The sequence below is a fragment of the Myotis myotis genome, unplaced genomic scaffold (genome assembly GCF_014108235.1).
Source record: "Myotis myotis isolate mMyoMyo1 unplaced genomic scaffold, mMyoMyo1.p scaffold_m19_p_16, whole genome shotgun sequence".
NCBI lineage: Eukaryota > Metazoa > Chordata > Mammalia > Chiroptera > Vespertilionidae > Myotis > Myotis myotis.
The window spans coordinates 43,157,057-43,175,243 of NW_023416320.1; the positions used below are offsets into that span (position 1 = coordinate 43,157,057).

At 45.6% G+C, this 18,187-nt stretch overlaps 1 protein-coding gene across 1 annotated transcript in view; it reads right to left on the reverse strand.

The window, feature by feature from the left end:
* FBXO32 (F-box protein 32) overlaps nt 1-18,187 on the reverse strand; it is a 36,458-nt gene that overhangs the window by 9,611 nt on the left and 8,660 nt on the right. Inside the window, exons 4-6 of the mRNA XM_036338620.1 lie at nt 17,579-17,671; nt 5,332-5,425; nt 4,337-4,521 (exon numbers count right to left, since the gene is read on the reverse strand). Coding sequence (XP_036194513.1) covers nt 4,337-4,521; nt 5,332-5,425; nt 17,579-17,671 — 372 coding nt within the window. The remainder of the gene's footprint in view (nt 1-4,336; nt 4,522-5,331; nt 5,426-17,578; nt 17,672-18,187) is intronic.

Consider the following 18,187-nt stretch of genomic DNA (forward strand, 5'->3'; position numbering starts at 1 on the left):
TTCAAACCTGAACTTTTCCAAAATTCTTGCCCAGACCCCATGCTGAGCCCTTACTCCTGATACGTGGTTAACTGCTTGTGTGCCTTCTTCTTCTTGAATATAAACATTTAAGAGAAAAATAAGTTACTCTTGCTCCTCTGATCGAGCATTTGGCTAAATCCTTTATGTCCTCCCTGCTCACAGGCTTCAAAACCCTGCCTCGCTCACAGCGCTCTGTGATTCTACTTAACCCCCCGCCCCCAACCACGTTCTTTTCATTTTTCATCCTTTATTATACTAATTAGTTTGCCAATAAAAACCTGACTCCATAGAGTTAGATATAAAATTTTTATGGACAAGATACTGATAGAACTTTGACAACTTGAAAGCAATTCATGTAAATGTCACCTGTTAATACTTTCGTGTAATAAAGTACTTTTCTTTGGTCCAAACTGTTAAAAAGTAAGCTTTTTAAATACAGTCCAGACTGAAGTAATTAAACCCCTTCTCTCTTTCTCCTCTCTCTCTCCCTCCCTCTCTCTTTCTCTATTCATTTGCATGAAAAGCTCCTCATGACTCTCAGGGTTTCCTGCTCTCAAAATCTTGCAGCTCATGGCCAAGGAGGGTCGAGAAGGAGGGCCTGAGGGAGGAGAGAGCATTGATGAAAGCACAGCCTCTGCAGACAGGTCTGGGTTCAACCCCCAAGCTCTGTCTTAAAGGTGGTGAGACCCCGGCCAGGTTATTCCTAACTACTTAGTCATCTACAAAATGAGGAAACGCATATCTCATAGTGTTGCTGGGAGGAATGGATGAGCGGATGCATGCAAGTCCTTAGCACAGTGCTCAGGAACTATTAGCTGTTATGATGACTCCTACTTACAGTTAGTTATTCACTAGATGGGTTGATATACAGGGTGGGGCAAAAGTGGGTTTACAGTTGTTCATACAGAAAGTAATACGACTAAGAATAATACAAGAATAGACTCTATTTCACACACAACTATAAACCTACTTCTGCCCCATCCTGCAGTGCCGGGAGCCGGTCCATCCTTGCTGTTTCAAGGGACCTGGCATATATGGCATACTGTTCTTAATATGTTTGCTCACCTTCTTGGCACTATGTGTTTTAACCAAGGTCACCTCTCTGAGAAAGATTGTTTCCCCAGGTAGGGATTTTCCCCTCAAGTTAGGGAGGGAATAAAACCCCTTAACTAAGTGCCAGGCGGGTAATTAATCACTTTAACTACGAACAATCATGCTTAAGCTACATAATCTTTACTCCCTGGAATAGAGATAAGAAACGCCCTAACCTTTGGAATAGAGATTGATAGGATTGGAATCAACTGGTATAAATACAGATGTAACAAGACAATAGAGACAGAACTTAGAAGACAGAACCAAGAGAGACAGAACCTAGACACAGAACCTACACACAGAACCTACACAGAACCTAGAGACAGAAGAACTTCGCTGGAGAGAACATGGCAAAAGATCCTGGACAGAAACTGGCCACAGAACCTAGAGACAGAACCTAGCGAGAGAACCTGGCCGAAGAACCTAGAGACAGAACCTGGCTACAGAACCTGGCTAGAACATGGCAAGAGAACCTGACTAGAACCTGGTGACTGAACCTGGCTGGAGAACCTGGACAGAACCTGGCTGGAGAACCTAGCAAGGGAACATGGCTACAGAACCTGGCTGGAGAACCTGGCTGGAGAGCCTAGCAAGAGAACATGGACACAGAACCTGGCTGGAGATCCTAACCAGAACTTGCCGGAGATCCTGACCAGAACTTGGCTAGAGATCCTGGCTAGGCTGCTGATCAACTGAACGCTGCTTCTGTGTCGTTCCATCTTCGCCGACTCCGTCCACACCTTTGGGGACCCCTGGACCTGCTGGGGTTGGACCCCAGCACTGCAGTATGTAAAGGACTTAGAAGAGTGTCCGCCACAGAGTGAGCCCTTAATAATCATAACAGCTGATGCATTTATAATACTTACTGCATGGCAGGCACAGTTCCAAGTGCTTTTCATGTATTAACTTCTTAAATCTCACACCAGCGCTATGAGATACACTTTATTGCCCTATTTTCCAAATGAGGAAATTGAGACATGAAGTGGTTGAATAATTTGCCCCGAATCCTGCAGTTGGTAAATCGTCATCATCATCCATAGTACAGGGCATTATTTTCTGATTGTAATACTCTGACCTTTGAACAAGTACTTCAGGCAGGCGGTGGGAGGAAACTTCCCTTCAATCATTCATTCATTCAGCTAAATTTATTGACTGCCTTCTACTCTATGCCAGATAGAGGGGGCAGAGCAGGGGACAAGAAGGTAATGTCCTTTCTTTGTGGAGTTGATGAGACAGTGGATGGAGACTACAGAGTGAATTCCCAGATGAGGTCATTTCAGATGGTAATAACTGCTCTGAAGGAGGTGAGATGATAGTAGCTTCAACAGACTGGGTGGTCAGGGGAGGTGACAAGTTAAAAGGCCCAAGCCAGGACCAACCTGAGAGTGTGCAGAGAATAGCTTGGCATGAGCAGAATGAGATGAACTTCAGTATTTAATCAGCTCTATGTGGGATTTCTTTGGATTTAAAAGATTTGCAAAAAGCTGAATCACTGAATAAATAGTTGGAAGAAAACTGGATTGAAAGAAAGTTTGGAAAGCACTGATGTTAAGAAAACTTTGCCATTTTAGGAATAAGGAGTCCAGGGTTCTGGCCTTGCTCTAATTGCTGAGTTACTTGGGGAAAGTCATTGGACTTCTCTGGTCTCCCCACCCCCCCAATGAAGAAATAGCAACTACAGGGCTACTTCCCAAGAGTGTGTGTGGGTCAAGTGAAAGGGCCCCTGGGAAAGTCAGCCCATAGAAGTGCAAGGTACGTGGGTGGATGTGGCCAAGGGGCACCTGAGAGGTGGACAGAGGGCACAGAGGCCAGCTCTGGGCAAGAGTGACATCCAATTGGTGTCCCAAAGTTGCTGGAGGGAAGATGGCTTTGGGACAAATGGGACTTGCTCATTTATATCACTGGCTGGGTAATTCTCTTCTGTGCTTAGAAAAAACACGACGTATTAAGTCCAGGCTACAGAGAATGCCAGAGATTAGGTAGAAAGTGTAAGTGGGTTTTCTGTGAGAGATAAGCTGGAAACTTGGGTCTCAAATTTACATCGTCAAACTATGCCTACCCTTGAGAGATGGGAATGGAATAATTTTAAAAAAATCAGATAAACGCTCATAAGAAAGTCTTGTATTCTCTTATAATAGTCAAAGAATTGAGATCACTTTTGATAGATTACTTGGGCTTGTGCTCTGCATTGTGTGTGTGTGTGGATGGGTGCATGTGTGTATATGTATGCATGTGTGTATGTGTATGCATGTATGTGTGTGCATGTGTGTGATTCTACGGAAGTCACATACTATGAAGCCTCTGTTTCAGAGTTTAAGAAACCAAGGTACACAGAGGTTTTGAACAGTAATGTCAAGGACACTGCACTGGGAAAACTTCATTTAGCAAAAGAATCATTTAAAAGAGGTCAAAGGGGTTTTTCATGTTATTTTCTGGAGAGGTGGGGCAGACCCACACTTTATCGGCGTGGGTCCCGGAACCACTTAAAGCAGCCGTGGTCAGTGGTTAGATAAGTCAGCCAAGTGCGACGTGAGCTGCCTAAGTGCGCCTGTCCATTAGTGAGCCCTGGGAGATTACCCCGCATCTCCTCACAGCTTCTGTGGGCTTGGTCCTCCTGCTCACTGGTGAGAGGACGAGAGCCGAGGGCCAAGTTAAAACCGAAAAGAAACTACTGATAGTAGTTAAGCTGGTAATATAGGACTTTTCTTTCTTTTTTTGGGGGGAGAATGGGGTGAGGCTTTGAGTTAGAATTGCTCATGTGTTTTCTCACATGTATGTTCATAGTCTTTAATCAAAGGCTTCCTTTGTCCTAACCCTTGAGATTCGGAACTAGAATTTTAAAAGGTTGGGACCTGTTCTTCAAGCCACGGCCACCACCGCTCTATTGTATCCAAGGCTGCATCCAAAAGCTGCAAACAACACAGGCTTTAAGAAGAAAAGGCCGAAGAGGAGAGACCCGCAAACAGCACTAACGATTTCAGCGGCACAGTCAGCCTCTTCCCCAAAGCCCACTTGCCGGGTTTCCCACCGCGTTTCATCTTTCACACCCTCTGATCCTGTTTCGCCAAGCTCTTCTTCCCAGCCTCCCTTTATCAGGAGGCCCCCTCCAGCACTCAGTAGACAGCATCAGAATAGAACGGTCCAGGCTCTTCAGCACCAGAGTGGAGATAAAGAGCTGACTGCAACTTCCCCTGCCAGGCCGGAGCTGGGCGGCCCTGCTTACCCTGGTGATCTGAATGTTGTTCAGCTGCTGCTGCCAGTGTAGAATCGTCTCCATTCGGTACACCCACATGTTAATGTTCCCGACCAGCACGCACTTGCCGACCCTTTGCACCAATGTGCACAAGGACGTGTAGAGGGTCTGGAGTAGCTCCCTTATTAGTCTAATGTTTTGCTGGTCTTCCAGGACTTGGGTGGGGAAGAAAAAGAGAAATAATAGTTAGGCTACTGGGACACCCTACATTGTGTAAGTGGGCCTTTCTTCTTCTGTATTCTGCTCGTGTTACCGGGGTACGGCCTCTGGGGATCCGGTTTTCTTTCGGCCTGGACAAGCTTCTGCACTCGAGGTTACCGGGCAGAGTTTCGGTTATCTAGGTCCCTCTTTGTTCTAGTCTCCCTAGTTTTTTACAAAGACTCTTTCTTTTTCATTGTTCCACCCACACCAGCGGTTCACCTGACCTGAAAGCAGGTGCTTTTGCATCCCGTTTAGACGGTTATTGGTAGGAGCATAGGGGAGCTGGGGAGCATGGGTTCTAATCCTGGATGGGTGACTCTTTGTGTGATCTGCACAAATCACTCTTTCTCATGGGCCTCCGTTTCCCCATATGTACAATGACGCAGTTGATCCAAAAACCCAAGGTTCCTTCTAGCTCCAAGAGCCCAGGAATCTCTTCTGCCTTGTACGCAGCTCAATTTTCTAGGGATTTGGGCTCCAGAGGCTTGGTATCCAAGGTGGGGACAGGTGTTGACCCTGAGAAAACTGAGAGGCTTACGGCAGGGTAGATGATTTCAGGAAAAGGACAGGAGTGTGGTGCTCTTACTCTTTGCCATGGGCAGGAGTTGTGCCTTTTTCTCATCTGGGATCTGAGATGCATCTGGAGTGACTCCTTTCCATCCACTCACATTCCCCTACATCTAATGACATGTCCACTCTGCTGGAAAACCCATCTGTCCATCCCATGCCTATAAAAAGGGGTGAGAGAGTGAGAGAGAGCTCACCTTTCAGTACCACTTTTTCCAAAATGTTCATGAAGTTCTTTTGGGCAATGCCACTCAGGGATGTGAGCTGTGACTTCGCTATCAGTTCCAACAGCTGTGGGTAAAAATAGAAGTTGCCAGGCTTAGAATACAGAGATATTTTTCTCCTCTAATCTTTGCTTTTGAGTCACATGACACGTAGATACAGACTGACGGGGAGAGATAAACGGCAGGCAGGGCCACGATGCAATAAAAAGCAGATGCTCAAAGGGAAAGACAAATGGGGGTAATTCAAAACCCAAGAATCAGACTGAATATTTAATTGCTTTTTTTCTTTTACATATAAAGAGTTTGGCTGCAGCCGGGGCTAATTCATTCTGCTTGTCCTACTTCAGCAAGTGGAGCTGATGTACTCTGAAGGGAACAAAACCTCTTATGACCTGCGAATGTCTGAGTTCCGAATAATCACTCCAAGCAGGACTTCTTTACCCGCACTGAACTTCTTCCCCACTGGCACCGACTGCTTGCAAGGCACCTAAATGCTCATGCTCACCTTTCCCAGGCACTTTCCAAGGAAGTGGCCATTCTTACCAGGATATATCTCCTGCTTATGCAGCATTCAATGAAAATGCCTATTAATTACACTCTTTCACTGCACTTAACTTTTTGTAGAAAGAGTCCAATCATTGGAAGAGAGAGAAATCCAGGGATGTAGAGTATCTATTGCTAAGAGGCTAGGATATTTGCAGCTGTAGGCTTAGGTTCAAGTCTTGGTTTGACCACTTATTGTCTCTGTGACTATGAGAAAATGACTGAGTTTCTTGGTGCCTCAGTTTCCTCATCTGTACTACTAATACTTAGAGTCCCCGATGTTATTGAGAGCTTTTCACAAGGGCATGCACATACAGCCCTGAGCAGAGTGGCTGGCATTAATTAGGTGGGAAATAAAGGTGAGTTTGTTCATTGAAGAAGTATGTCCCATTCCCACCACCCCCATGATCAGCAATTAAGAAGAGAGAAACTTAAGTTGATCCACCCTCAGCCCAATCTTCCTTCCCTTCCATAGCAAGATTCTTTACAGATGTGGAAAGATTTTTGTAAAAATTCAAAGATTCTATTGTTGAAAAGTAAAACTGCAGACTTCAGTGACCCATTTCACAGATGGGCAAAGTGAGGCTTGAGAAACTAATCCTTACCAATTACTCCACATGCAGTGAGAGGCCTTGGCAGAGTCCTTATCACTCTTCATGCTTTCACAGAGTCATCAACAAAAGAGGTTGATGTAAAGTGAAAATAATTTTACCGGAATCCAATAGGCCTCAGGAAAACCTAACTAGCCTTAGTCTTAAAAAGTAAACTAGACATAGAGAACCAAGATCTCAGCTTTATTTGAAAGCTTGAATCCCTGCTCCTCGGAAACTTTCCAGGGGAGTTTCATCTCCTGGCCAGGCCCCAACTGAACTTTCCTTCAGATCAGTAAACACTGGATATGACACTGTGCTGCGTGCTGGAATCAAGGCTGAGGGAACTAGCAAAGTGACATTCTAAAAACTGGGCTGCAGAGGAGAACTGAAACTGTTGGATTCAAGCCCTCAAGCAATTCAAAGAACCTCTGCTTCCAAAGCATTTGTTTAAAAATTCTGTCCCCATGGAGCCCCTTGGGAGCCTGTCAAACCACATACAGGCTTTTAATTTGCTGAGCATAACTTTAAGTTCAAAAATAAAAAACAAAAAGAACCACCCCCAAAACTTTCCTTCCCTGCCTGGCATCTCTCTCTCACACACATGCAGGCAGAGACGCTGTCACCTGACTGGGAAGAAGGCGCCTGGAAAAGGCAGCGGCTGGTTTGTTAAGATTAGTACTGGTGATCCAAGGTCGGAAGTCAGGAGCTACCAAGTGGCCACTAAGAGAGGCAAGAATTCAAAACGTCCATGGGCAGTGGCCACCCTGGATGCCCTCTGCCTGTCTGGCTCAGCTCTGTCACCAACCAGCACGTGACAGTCAAAAGAGGAGTGAAAAATGGCACAGAGGGACTGGCCAGACCTTTCATTTATCTCCCGGACCAACAACAAGATTCAGAAGGCCGAGCGATGGTCTATTAATACCCTGAGCCTCACATGACCAACACAAAGCATGATGAAAGAAAACAAAGCCTCGAGTCGTTCTTGGAAGGGCAGTCGGCTGTGTGACTCACTGGGGTGAGGGGGTGGGAGGTGGGTCAAGGGGGTGGGAGGAGGGCGGGCAGAGCTCGGTCTGGAATCCATCCCAAACTGAGTCCATGTGACTACCATCTCATGAGGCTGTCACTTTTAGTTTTGTCTAAAAATGTGCCAATCACAAGGACAAGAATGATCTCAGAACCATGACTGTGCATTTGAGGGAAAAGAAAAAAATCTTTGGTCTGACTGAAATGATCTCTGAGGAGGAGAAGGAATAGAGCAGCCAAAATTTGTCCATCGACAGCAGAATGACATGTTCACTGCCCTGTGTTTAATCCTATCTTAATTGGAAAGTCCTTCTCTTCACCTCCAGGGCAGCTGTGGGGTCGGGAGGAGACCTAGATTCCCTCCTGGGTGACCTTTACGTCTGTCATTCATTTAGCAAGTGTTTTTTGAGTGGCACCTCTATCCTGGTGTTGTGGTAGGTGACGTGGACATGCGGATACAGACGCATGATCCTTACACTCATGGAGTTTACTGTCGAGTCTATGATTCAAGTCATTTAACCTCTCAAAACCCCAGTTTCTTCATTTCTAAAATGGAATAGAAGGACTACTTACATCACAGGGTTGTTATGAGAATTAAATGAGATGAATATGTAAAAAACCCACTGTAAACAAAATATAAGACAGTATTAGTATTATGTTATTATTTCTTCCCCTTCCAAACCCCAATCTTTCAGTGAAATTTAAAGTTGATATCAGGATTAGCAAACTTTTTCTGTAAAGGGCCGGATAGTAAATATTATAGTCTTTCTGGGCCATATGGTCTCTACTGCAACTACTCAGCTCAGCAGTTGCATGAAAGCAGCTGTAGACAATATGTAAATGAACAGGTGTGGCTGTATTCCAATAAAACTTTATTTAAAAAACAGGTGGGGGACCATATTTGGCCCTTGCGTCCTAGTTTGCCAACTTCTGCTGTATACATCATAGGGTTCAAGAGTGAGGGCTGCAGAGCCAGACTGCCTGCCTCAGTTTCCCATCTGCAAAACATGCATAATAATATTTCCTGTCTCAGAGTTGCTGTGAAGATAAAATGTGTTCATAAAGCACGTATAATAGTGCCTGGTACCAAGAATATACTCAATGAATTATTATTACAATACAGAGAATATTACTAGGTGAAATTACTGTTGGTTTAAAGACTTTCAGAACTCCTCTATTTCAATTTTATGTATTGTCAACCAACTGCTTAGATGCTTTCAAAATTTTAATATTCCTTTATGTCATTTTTATTATGTTTGTGATACATTTAATATCTCCCTCTCTGTTAATAAAAGTTAATGTTGATACATTTTATGACTTACATAGGTGCATCTACCATGAAGTCTTATTTAACTAATAATAATAAAGGATGTTTATTACATGGCAGTAACTGTGCTAAGCACTTTACATGTGTGATTTCCTTTAAGCTTCAATGGTAACCCAATGGGGATGGGTTCTCCATTTGACAACAGAGGCTACTGCAGCTCAGAGAAGTTATGTAACTCACCCAAGACATACCAGCAGTAGTAAGTGACGGAACCAGCACTTGAGCCCAGATATGTCTAACAGAACACATGTATTTTGATAGCTTCAAAACTTCAGTTTCTCAAGGCCAATCAAATTTGCATCTAGGGCCAAACTTTACTCTAAAAACAGTAGCAATACTATGTATGGTTCTGTTCTGGGAAACAGAGTCTGGAAATTTTTTTTATCAATATTACCTTGTGATAGGTAATCAGCTTTTAACATTAAGGGAGAAATAACACCCAGGAAGTGTTAATAATACCTTTATTAGCCTTGGGTAAACCTTTTAGGCCCATTTTTCATATCAGCATGAAAAATAGGCCCAGAACCAACCGGTAGGTAGTACTGTGTGAAATTAGTGATCAAGAGGACAGGATTTATTAATTTCTGTGTCAAGAGAGCTGTGTGCTTAGGAGAGTAGAATTGTATTTAGCCATTGATTTACCAAGATGGCTTAGCCCAGTGGTTCTCAACCTTCCTAATGCCGCGACCCTTTAATACAGTTCCTCATGTTGTGGTGACCCCCAATTTCACTGTTACAAATTGAACATAATTAAAGCACAGTGATTAATCACAAAAACAATATGTAATTATATATGTGTTTTCCGATGGTCTTAGGTGACCCCTGTGAAAGGGTCGTTCGACCCCCAAATGGATCGCAACCCACAGGTTGAGAACTGCTGGGCCTTAGCCAATTGGATTCTTTGCCACAAGAGAAAAGGAGAGCGGAAGCAAATGTCTTGTTTGGAAGTGACTGTTGGTTTCTGCTGGGCAGATTTTAGCCCAGGTGCCAGGTATTTGTGGCCGTGTTTAAGGAGAGGCAGGAGGGTGGAGGGGGAGGAGGAGGAGGACGGTTCTCGGCTCCTGAATTCCATGGTGTCATCACCGTGTGGGTTGTGGGATGTGGGATATGTAGCATGATTTGCAGCGACTGGCTGTGCAGTAACAGGAAAGGTTCTGGGGCACCGGAGGAAGGGAGGGTGGTCACCGCATGCCGAAACCACATCCTGCCCCTGAGCTTGGGCTCATGCTCGTTTGGACACGTAGGAGAAAAATCTAGTTGCAAGCAACAGCATCTAAGCGAATCTCAGAGTGGATATCAACCACGGTTTGAAGATGAATGGGCAGAAAAGAGATTTCCCTCCTACCTCACTTTACCCACAGAAAAAGCAGGTTTCCTCTCTTCTCTTCCCTTCAGTTTATCTTTAACCAGTGAATCAGTTCATGTCACTTCTCTGCTTGAAACCCTCAAATGGCTTCCCTTTGCACTTAAAAAAAGAAATCCAATCTCCTTCCCATGAATGGCAAGGTCCTCCCTGATCTGGTTCTTGCTCCTTCGCCAGCCTCACTGTGCACAGTGCTTCCCCAGTTTGTTCCTCTCCGGCCACACAGCCTGCCGTAGGTTCCCCGAACAGGCTCATTCCCCCCTACCAGCCTTCGCCCTTGCCTGTCTTCACATGCTGGCTCCATCCCATCCCTCAGGTCTCAGTCAAATGTCACCTGCCCAGAGCCACCTTCCCCCATCACCATCCTATATGGAAACCTCCCAGTAGCCATCTTTGTCTTACTGTGGTTTCATTGTTCTTCCTTGTTCCATCTTATACATATCTGGCATGAACTTGTTTACTTACTAATTGTTTAGTTGGGATATGACCCTCAAGACAGCAGGCATTGTTTTGTTTATCCCTCCACCCCAATCTGGCACAAGGTAGTGCTCACCCAGTATTTGTTTGTTAATACATGAGATTAGAATCAGGGAGTGTTATAGCTGGAAGGGACCTGGGAAACAATATACCCAAATTCCTCCTGCTCTAGAGGAGGTGGCTCCTCACATGGTCAAATGACACAATCAAGGTCAACGGTAGATGGTCTGAACTGTCAGGCTGGCATCCATATGAGGTCTGGTCCCAGACTGATGCCCCACCTCTACCCTCTACTTACAATGCAAACATATCACAGAGACTTTGCAGGAGGGCAAGCAGCTGAGATCTAGAGGGACCCTAAATAATGGGGGCTTCAGAAGCATCAACAACAAATAGCAGCTGCCCTACCTGTTAGTTTGAAACAAAACCACACCAAGGTTAACCATCAGGCTATTGCCCAAGTACAGTCATTTTGCATAGACTATGAAGAACATAAATTTATCCCCAAATCCCTCCGTCTCCTATGACAGTGTGCTCTGCGCGTTGAATTCTAAGTCTGATTGGAAAACATGCCACGGGATTATCAGAGGTAGAAAAGCAGCTTCAAGAAAGCCCCTGCCATTTCTCACATGCCCAGTACCCACAGGAAGATAATGTCTCTTGCAATAAACTCCTGGTTACATCAGGCAATGCCTCTGCCTGCACCGCGTGCTCTGTACTTTATTTAATGGGTAAATAAAATTTAAAACAAGTTAAAAACCTGGAAAGTTTTGTCCTGACGCTGAGCTTGAACACTGACAAGTTGGAAGAAGGAAACTTTTCAGCTACATTAATAATCTGCAGGCATGTCAAGGCTGGGTAAATATTATTTGCAAGTGAAACATCTCTCTAACTGAGGGCGTTAAGATCCTAAGAAGGAGGGCCAAGTTTACACAGATTAATTGTATTCTCGGCCGAGAGAAGCTTGCCTCTGCCTTCCATCCATCCAGATATTTTTGAACTTGCAATGGCGTCCTGCTCTCTGTTGTATCAGTCTGAACAGCTCTGTGTGACTCAATGACCCTGCTTAAGTTGGACTCCCCATCTGCTCCAGCGCCCCTCACCTCTACCCTCTGATTCTACGAGGTTGGATGTCACATGGCCCTCAGCCCCGGGCCCACCATCACTCCCTTCTGCTTCTGTTCTTCCCCATCTCAGGTTTCTCTTCGGGACATTTGTCCTTGCGAAGCCTTCCACCTTCCTCTGTACCTGGCCACCTTTCAAGGAAGGAGACACTCGGGTTCTACCTCCTCCAAGATGCTGTCTCCGGTGCTCCCCCCTCCATGCTCCAAAAGGGACCAGACTCAACTTGCCACGTCAGGAGCTGTACCTCGTTCCCCAAAGTAGCCCAGAAGCTCCTGACAAGCAGGGGCCAGGTCCTACATGATTCTCAAATGGCTATGGCAACGCTAGGGATACGGTTATGGATTTACCAGGGAAGGGTTATGGGTTTACAATACAGTTTAGGGAGTCGAAAGCATTTGCCCCAAACAATTTGCTAGGTATGGGGGACCTAGCAGGAGGATGCTGCCAACTTCTGGCCATTGGAGAGCTCTTTCTTCAGTGGACTCCAGGGGCCTTCGGGTCCTAGGTCACAGAGACATAAAATAAAACTCTGTCCTACCCTCAATCACAGCAACTCAGAACACAGTGTCGAATGCTCTCGGGGCCTCCCTCCATGACTGGGAGAAACGTCTGCTGACCAGGCATTTAAAACTCCGCTCACCTGTCCAGTGTAGCACAACTCCTGTACTGAGCACCCGGGTTAGGCTAGAAACCTAGGTAGACTTTTAGTCTGAAATATATTTCTGGACCTGTGGTGGGATATGTTTAGATTCTGAATCCTCAAGAAAAATGTCATACAAAAAAACAGGCACACCTTTGATCCAGCAGTCTCCAAAGCAGGATGGGAAAGAATTTTAAAAAATCAATCTGTGTATTTTATTTCATCTTTAATTTCTATTTTTTGAGAATTTCCTGATGCCTGTAATTAGGACCCCAAAGATAACAGTAACAGCAACAATTGATACCATGTACCAGGCACTGTTTGAATGCCTTTTACCTGTTTGTATTCAGTTTAATTCTCACAGCAACACAATGGGAGATACCACTATCAGCACCTTCTCTATAGGCATGTGATTTACAAGCTGAATTCATGAGTAGACATACACGGACAGCACATGTTTTCATATTTATTTACTGTTAGGGGTCCATGGTCAAAAACACCGCTATCTCGTCTGTCAGCCTTCCCCTGTTTCTTTGGGTGCCCCCACTTCTGTGGGAACCCTCCTACTTCTGCAATGACTCCTGTGGTTGTGTGGGCACCCTCACGTCTTCAGGTAGCCCCCCACTTCTACATGCGCTTCCTCACTTCTGTGGGCTCCCAGACATAGCAGGTTCTGCTTGTCTCAGTGCTTACTCCGACTGAGAAGGCCAGGAACTCCAAGACACGCAGACTTTGTCCTGGGAAATCACTAGCAGTCTGATGGCCATTCACTGCCGGACAGCCCTGTGCCCTCACTGATGGTGGCCTGCAGTGGGTTCTCACGACCCCCTACCATTTCTGTGAGCCGTTTTTAAATGGGCTCATGGCTCTTTGATTTTGACTCTGTTGCCATCGAGGGTTGGACACCTTCCCTTCCTCCCAGCTTCTCAGTCGCAATGGAAAAAGATAACATCAGTTTTAAGATCCAAGAGGCAGAGGCCACCCGCCATCAAAGGGAGGCCAGCCACCGCGTGTGTGTAGCACTAAATTAATCCAAGGTCACAGTGGCAGAGGGGCTGGCTGCCCATGCACATCACGCCCCACCAGGGGCTTGGCAACAGCACGCCCTTAATTGAAGGCATTGGGTTTGCATTTGAGTCATGGTGCCCTATTTCAGCCTTTGTTTGCCAAACCGCCAGTCAACTTAAACTAAAACATGTTTTTGGAAGAGACTTTTAGGAGGTGGTAGGAATGTATAACTTGCTGGAAATATCCAAATGGACTTGGGGTGGTGATGCAGGGACAAAATAAGAACATGCATGGGTTTAGGTTGTGATTCTCTGCTGCAGAGGGACAGAGAGAGTGGGCAGCTTTCATTTGTCCTTCCTGATCCACTAGCTGTTCATCCCAGTCAGGAAACTGGTAGGCAAGGTTCTCCAGGACGTTCCTGGTCTGCACATGGCGTCTGTGGTGACCATCAACGTGGTCACAGTCTCATTCCATAGAGAGAACTGGGAGGACCAGGTCACAGGCCACCCTGACATTAAAGCATCCCGGGTGCCTGCCTCACTATCTATTTAAAAACCTAGTGTGCAAAATATACCATTTGGGCCCCCAAGTAGTTCCTGAGCTGGTTTGCAAACTTGAAAACACACTGGGATCACTTGGTGGATACATTTTCATAGCAATGCTGGGCACCACTTCAGCCAATGCCATCCGCCACAGCTGAGGTGGCCTTCCGTAGACCAGCTTCGCAGGTGATTCTAACACGCAGCCAGGGTTGGGGCCACGGTCACAGCCGGCTCACTTCATGGAGCCATGAGCAGTGTGTGGTCTCTGAACCCCTCCCAGTTTACCGGGTCCTCACTTTCTCTGGGCCCTGGGTGAGTCAGTCAGCACTTCCCTCCTGTGGTTACCCAGTCTGAGCCCCACCACCGGCCCAGCTCCTGGAATCCTCTCCAACACACCCCCGACAAGGGCAATTTCCAGAATGTGTTGGTCTTGAGGCATGGTGTAAACAATTTCTTGAAAAATGACCATTCATAAATGAGTCAGTTGCTGCTTCTAAAGACTTTAAATCATCTTTAAACCCACAGTTAAAATAGTATTCAAGCCATTGGGTGTATGTGGGGAAGGGGATAATGTCAATAGGTGTAGCTTGAATTCAGTTCCGGTACAAATGCAATTTATATTAAAAATATAAAACCTCTGCAATTTATATTCAAAATGTTTGGTTTCAAAATTTCCACAAATTCCTGTGCTTACTATTCAAAATTATAACTTTTTGAGATAGCAGCACTGGCCATCTCTTCGATTCCTTCTGCGTCTCTTCTTCTGGAGATGTCAGCCAGCATGAACACAACATATTTAAAAAATGGACTTTGCCTTTAAAGAGAATAAGACAATTTTTTAAGGCCTTCAAAGTTGGTTCAGCTTCTTACTGGAACTAAGAAATCACGGCAGCATCAAGAAACCATTAGGTCGAAGTAGTAAATGGGGAGAAGATACTGGCAAGCCACTTTGCAAAGTTGGTTTAAGGATAAGGAGAATATATGAGAAGTGTATTGAGTTCCTCAGAAGAAAGCCTCAAAATGCAGTGCCTATCATTAAATTGTTTTAAGCTCTTCATAAAAATAACATATTATTTCTCAAATTACAGAGGGCTCTGACAGTGAAGGGGAAAAAAAAGATTGTTCTTTCCAAAACAGTAATATTTTTCCACTACTTCTGAACCTAACAACTCTGAAAGCATTGGGCAGTTTCTCTAACTTCAAAATTATTGAAGAGAAAGTGCTCCTGAGACAGTTTGCAATTAGACACTATCAGACACAAGTTCTTCGTGCTGAGTCTTAATCAACTGCAAGATCTACTACTTAACTCTTATTTTTAAAGTAGAAAAAACATTTTTATCAACTTAACAATACTAGTAAATATCAGTAGCAGACTTTGCATAATAGTTTCTGGTCCGCAGACTATTTCCATATATAATGCATTACTGAGTTTCACAGCCATCCTGTGCAGCGGAGGTTATTCCGTCATCTTTCAGAGGGGGAAACTGAGTCTTGGAGAGGCTGAAACAGTGAAGGTGGTAGGAGCTTTCAATCCTCTGACCCCGGGCCATTTTACTGACAGTCCTCTGCTTACATAAAACTTACTGTGGACTGCGCTGGCTTCAGATCCTCCTTTTGTACTTATGTAACTTCATGACCTTGGAAAATTCATTTTATCTTGCTACGCCTCCATTTGTTTATTTAAAAAAAATATTTTTATTAATTTCAGAGAGGAAAGGAGAGGGAGAGAAAGAGATAGAGACATCAATGATGACAGAGAATCATTGATTGGCTGCCTCCTGCACGCCCCACACTGGGGATCGAGCCCGCAACCTGGGCATGTGCCCTGACCATGAATTGAACCGTGACCTCCTGGTTCATACGTCGATGCTCAACCACTGAGCCATGCCTGCTGGGCTACACCTCCATTTGTTAAAACATAGATAATAAAAGTACCTACACTTTGCCCTAACCGGTTTGGCTCAGTGGATAGAGCGTCGGCCTGCGGATTGAAAGGTCCCGGGTTCGATTCCGGTCAAGGGCATGTACCTTGGTTTCGGGTATATCCCCAGTAGGGGGTGTGCAGGAGGCAGCTGATAGATGTTTCTTCTCATTGATGTTTCTAACTCTCTATCCTTTTCCCTTCCTCTCTATAAAAAATCAATAAAATATATATTTTAAAAAGTACCTACACTTTGTAGGGTTATTGAAAGGATAAAGGAGGATAATGCATGATTGCATGAAACAGATTTTCCCTGTTATGATCCTGGCTCCTCTCTGTAACTCTCTTTCTTATGAAAGGAGTAACAGGTGGGAAGGAGAACCGTCTGAAAACTGGCCAGGTGGCTGACCAGTCTGTAACGAAGACGCCAGATCTGGGTGTCAGGCTCCAACACTGAGAGGATGGAAACTATTCATATTCTTAGCAACAGTGTCCAGATCTTCCTGGCCTGTCTCCAACCAGCCTGCACTGGGCTGCAGGCCGCAGTGACCTCCCTGAAGTGATGGAGTCACACCGAATGACACGAACGTTTCATCGAGACGGGCTCCTATTTTCAACCCTTTTGGATTGGAATAAGGGCTCAGCTGAAGAGTGGACAGATCTGCTCACGTGGCCCCGGCTCAGCTCAGAGCTCCTCCCTCTAAGGAGGCCTGGGTTTTCATCAGGTCAGCTGGGATGACAGCCCTGCATCTGCCCAGATGACAGGTGAACGATCCGGGCCTCAAGGGGGCCTGAATGTCATCGCTCTGGCCGAGACTTCGCAATCATCTGACTCAATGACATGGCACGGAGGAGCACAACAACCCGGGAAGAAGAAAATAAAAACCAAACCTACCAACACCCACGTTCCCTCCTACTCCTGAGCCTAAAATCCAAACAGCTGCTACCTCCCAGGCTGCACCACTGACAAAAACGCACAATAATAAACCAATTAAGAAGAATCCCTGACTTGGAGGCCATGGCTAGACTTACTTGCTTGACCATCATCATCATTGGTATTTCGCGACAGCTCATTAAAAACAAAGGGAAAGCAACTGACCCAGACAGGTAGTTTCAGGTAAACACAGGAGTGGCTATTGTTATCATACGAGGGTGGCGGTGGGAGGGAGTTACGGGAAAGAAGCACTGAGGTGCTTTGAACTCATCCAGTGTTGTGGTCTGAACCCAGAAAGCCTTGGGCTCACCTAGAGGCAGTGCAGTGGGTCAAGGAGTTGGACCGTGAGAACAGTCAGAGGTGCAGAACGTTCTCAAAACCAGCCAAGGTGCTTTATGGCTTGCTTACTGCTCAGTTTTCTCTCTCTAATGTTGCTGGCTGCAACGTGCTCCCTTTTACCCACGGGGGCGGGGGGCGGCTCCCTAAGCATCCTGGCATCCCATCTGCCCTCTGTCCTCTATCGGGGTCAATTTCAGGGACACCCCAACAACCCACATAAGAAGTACATTGGGAAGGGGGAAATTGAGGAGTCCATTTCTGCTTTCCTCAAAGTTCTCAGGGTCCTAAAAAGTTACTTCTTTGGGGAAACTACTTGTAGACAACCCGAAAAGACAATTCGACTTGAGAGAGAGGCTGGGTCAGCCTTCAGGTTCCTGGGACTTACCCGGACGACGTAGTTAAATCTTCTGGAGTCCAGAATGGCGGTGGAGAAGTCCAGCCTGTTGAAAGCTTCCCCCAACGTGCAATAACCATGGCGCTGAACATGAGAAGAAGGATGCAGAGGTTATTCCAGGACAATCCACCGGACTGGACGGAATACACTTGGTGCCTGTGCTAGGTAACCATGACCATTTCCTCCTTTCTTGTGCCATGACATGCCTTTTCTGGGAACCCCCTGAGAGCCACAAATATGGGGGTAGTGGAGCTGGCAGCTGCTTTGGTCAGTGACTCACAGGTTAACACCCCTCTTTGTGACTTGAACCATTTGGGCCCTTGTTCCCTACAGAGAGTAGCCGGGGAAATTTATAAGTAGCTGCTCATCAAGGAAAGGCTAGGAGTTGGATGTGTGATGTGTGAGACGGTGGCAGCTGCTCATGGTAACATACTCCTGGGAGGAGCAGCAGACCTACCTGCCAACTCTGCCTGCTACCTTGCCTTGCATCGCCAGTACTTTTCTCAATCTGATCATTAGAAGGGTTTTTAAGGCTTCATGAAGAAGCAAAAAGTTTTGGCCCAGCAGGTGTGGCTCAGTGAGCGTTGACCCATGAACCAT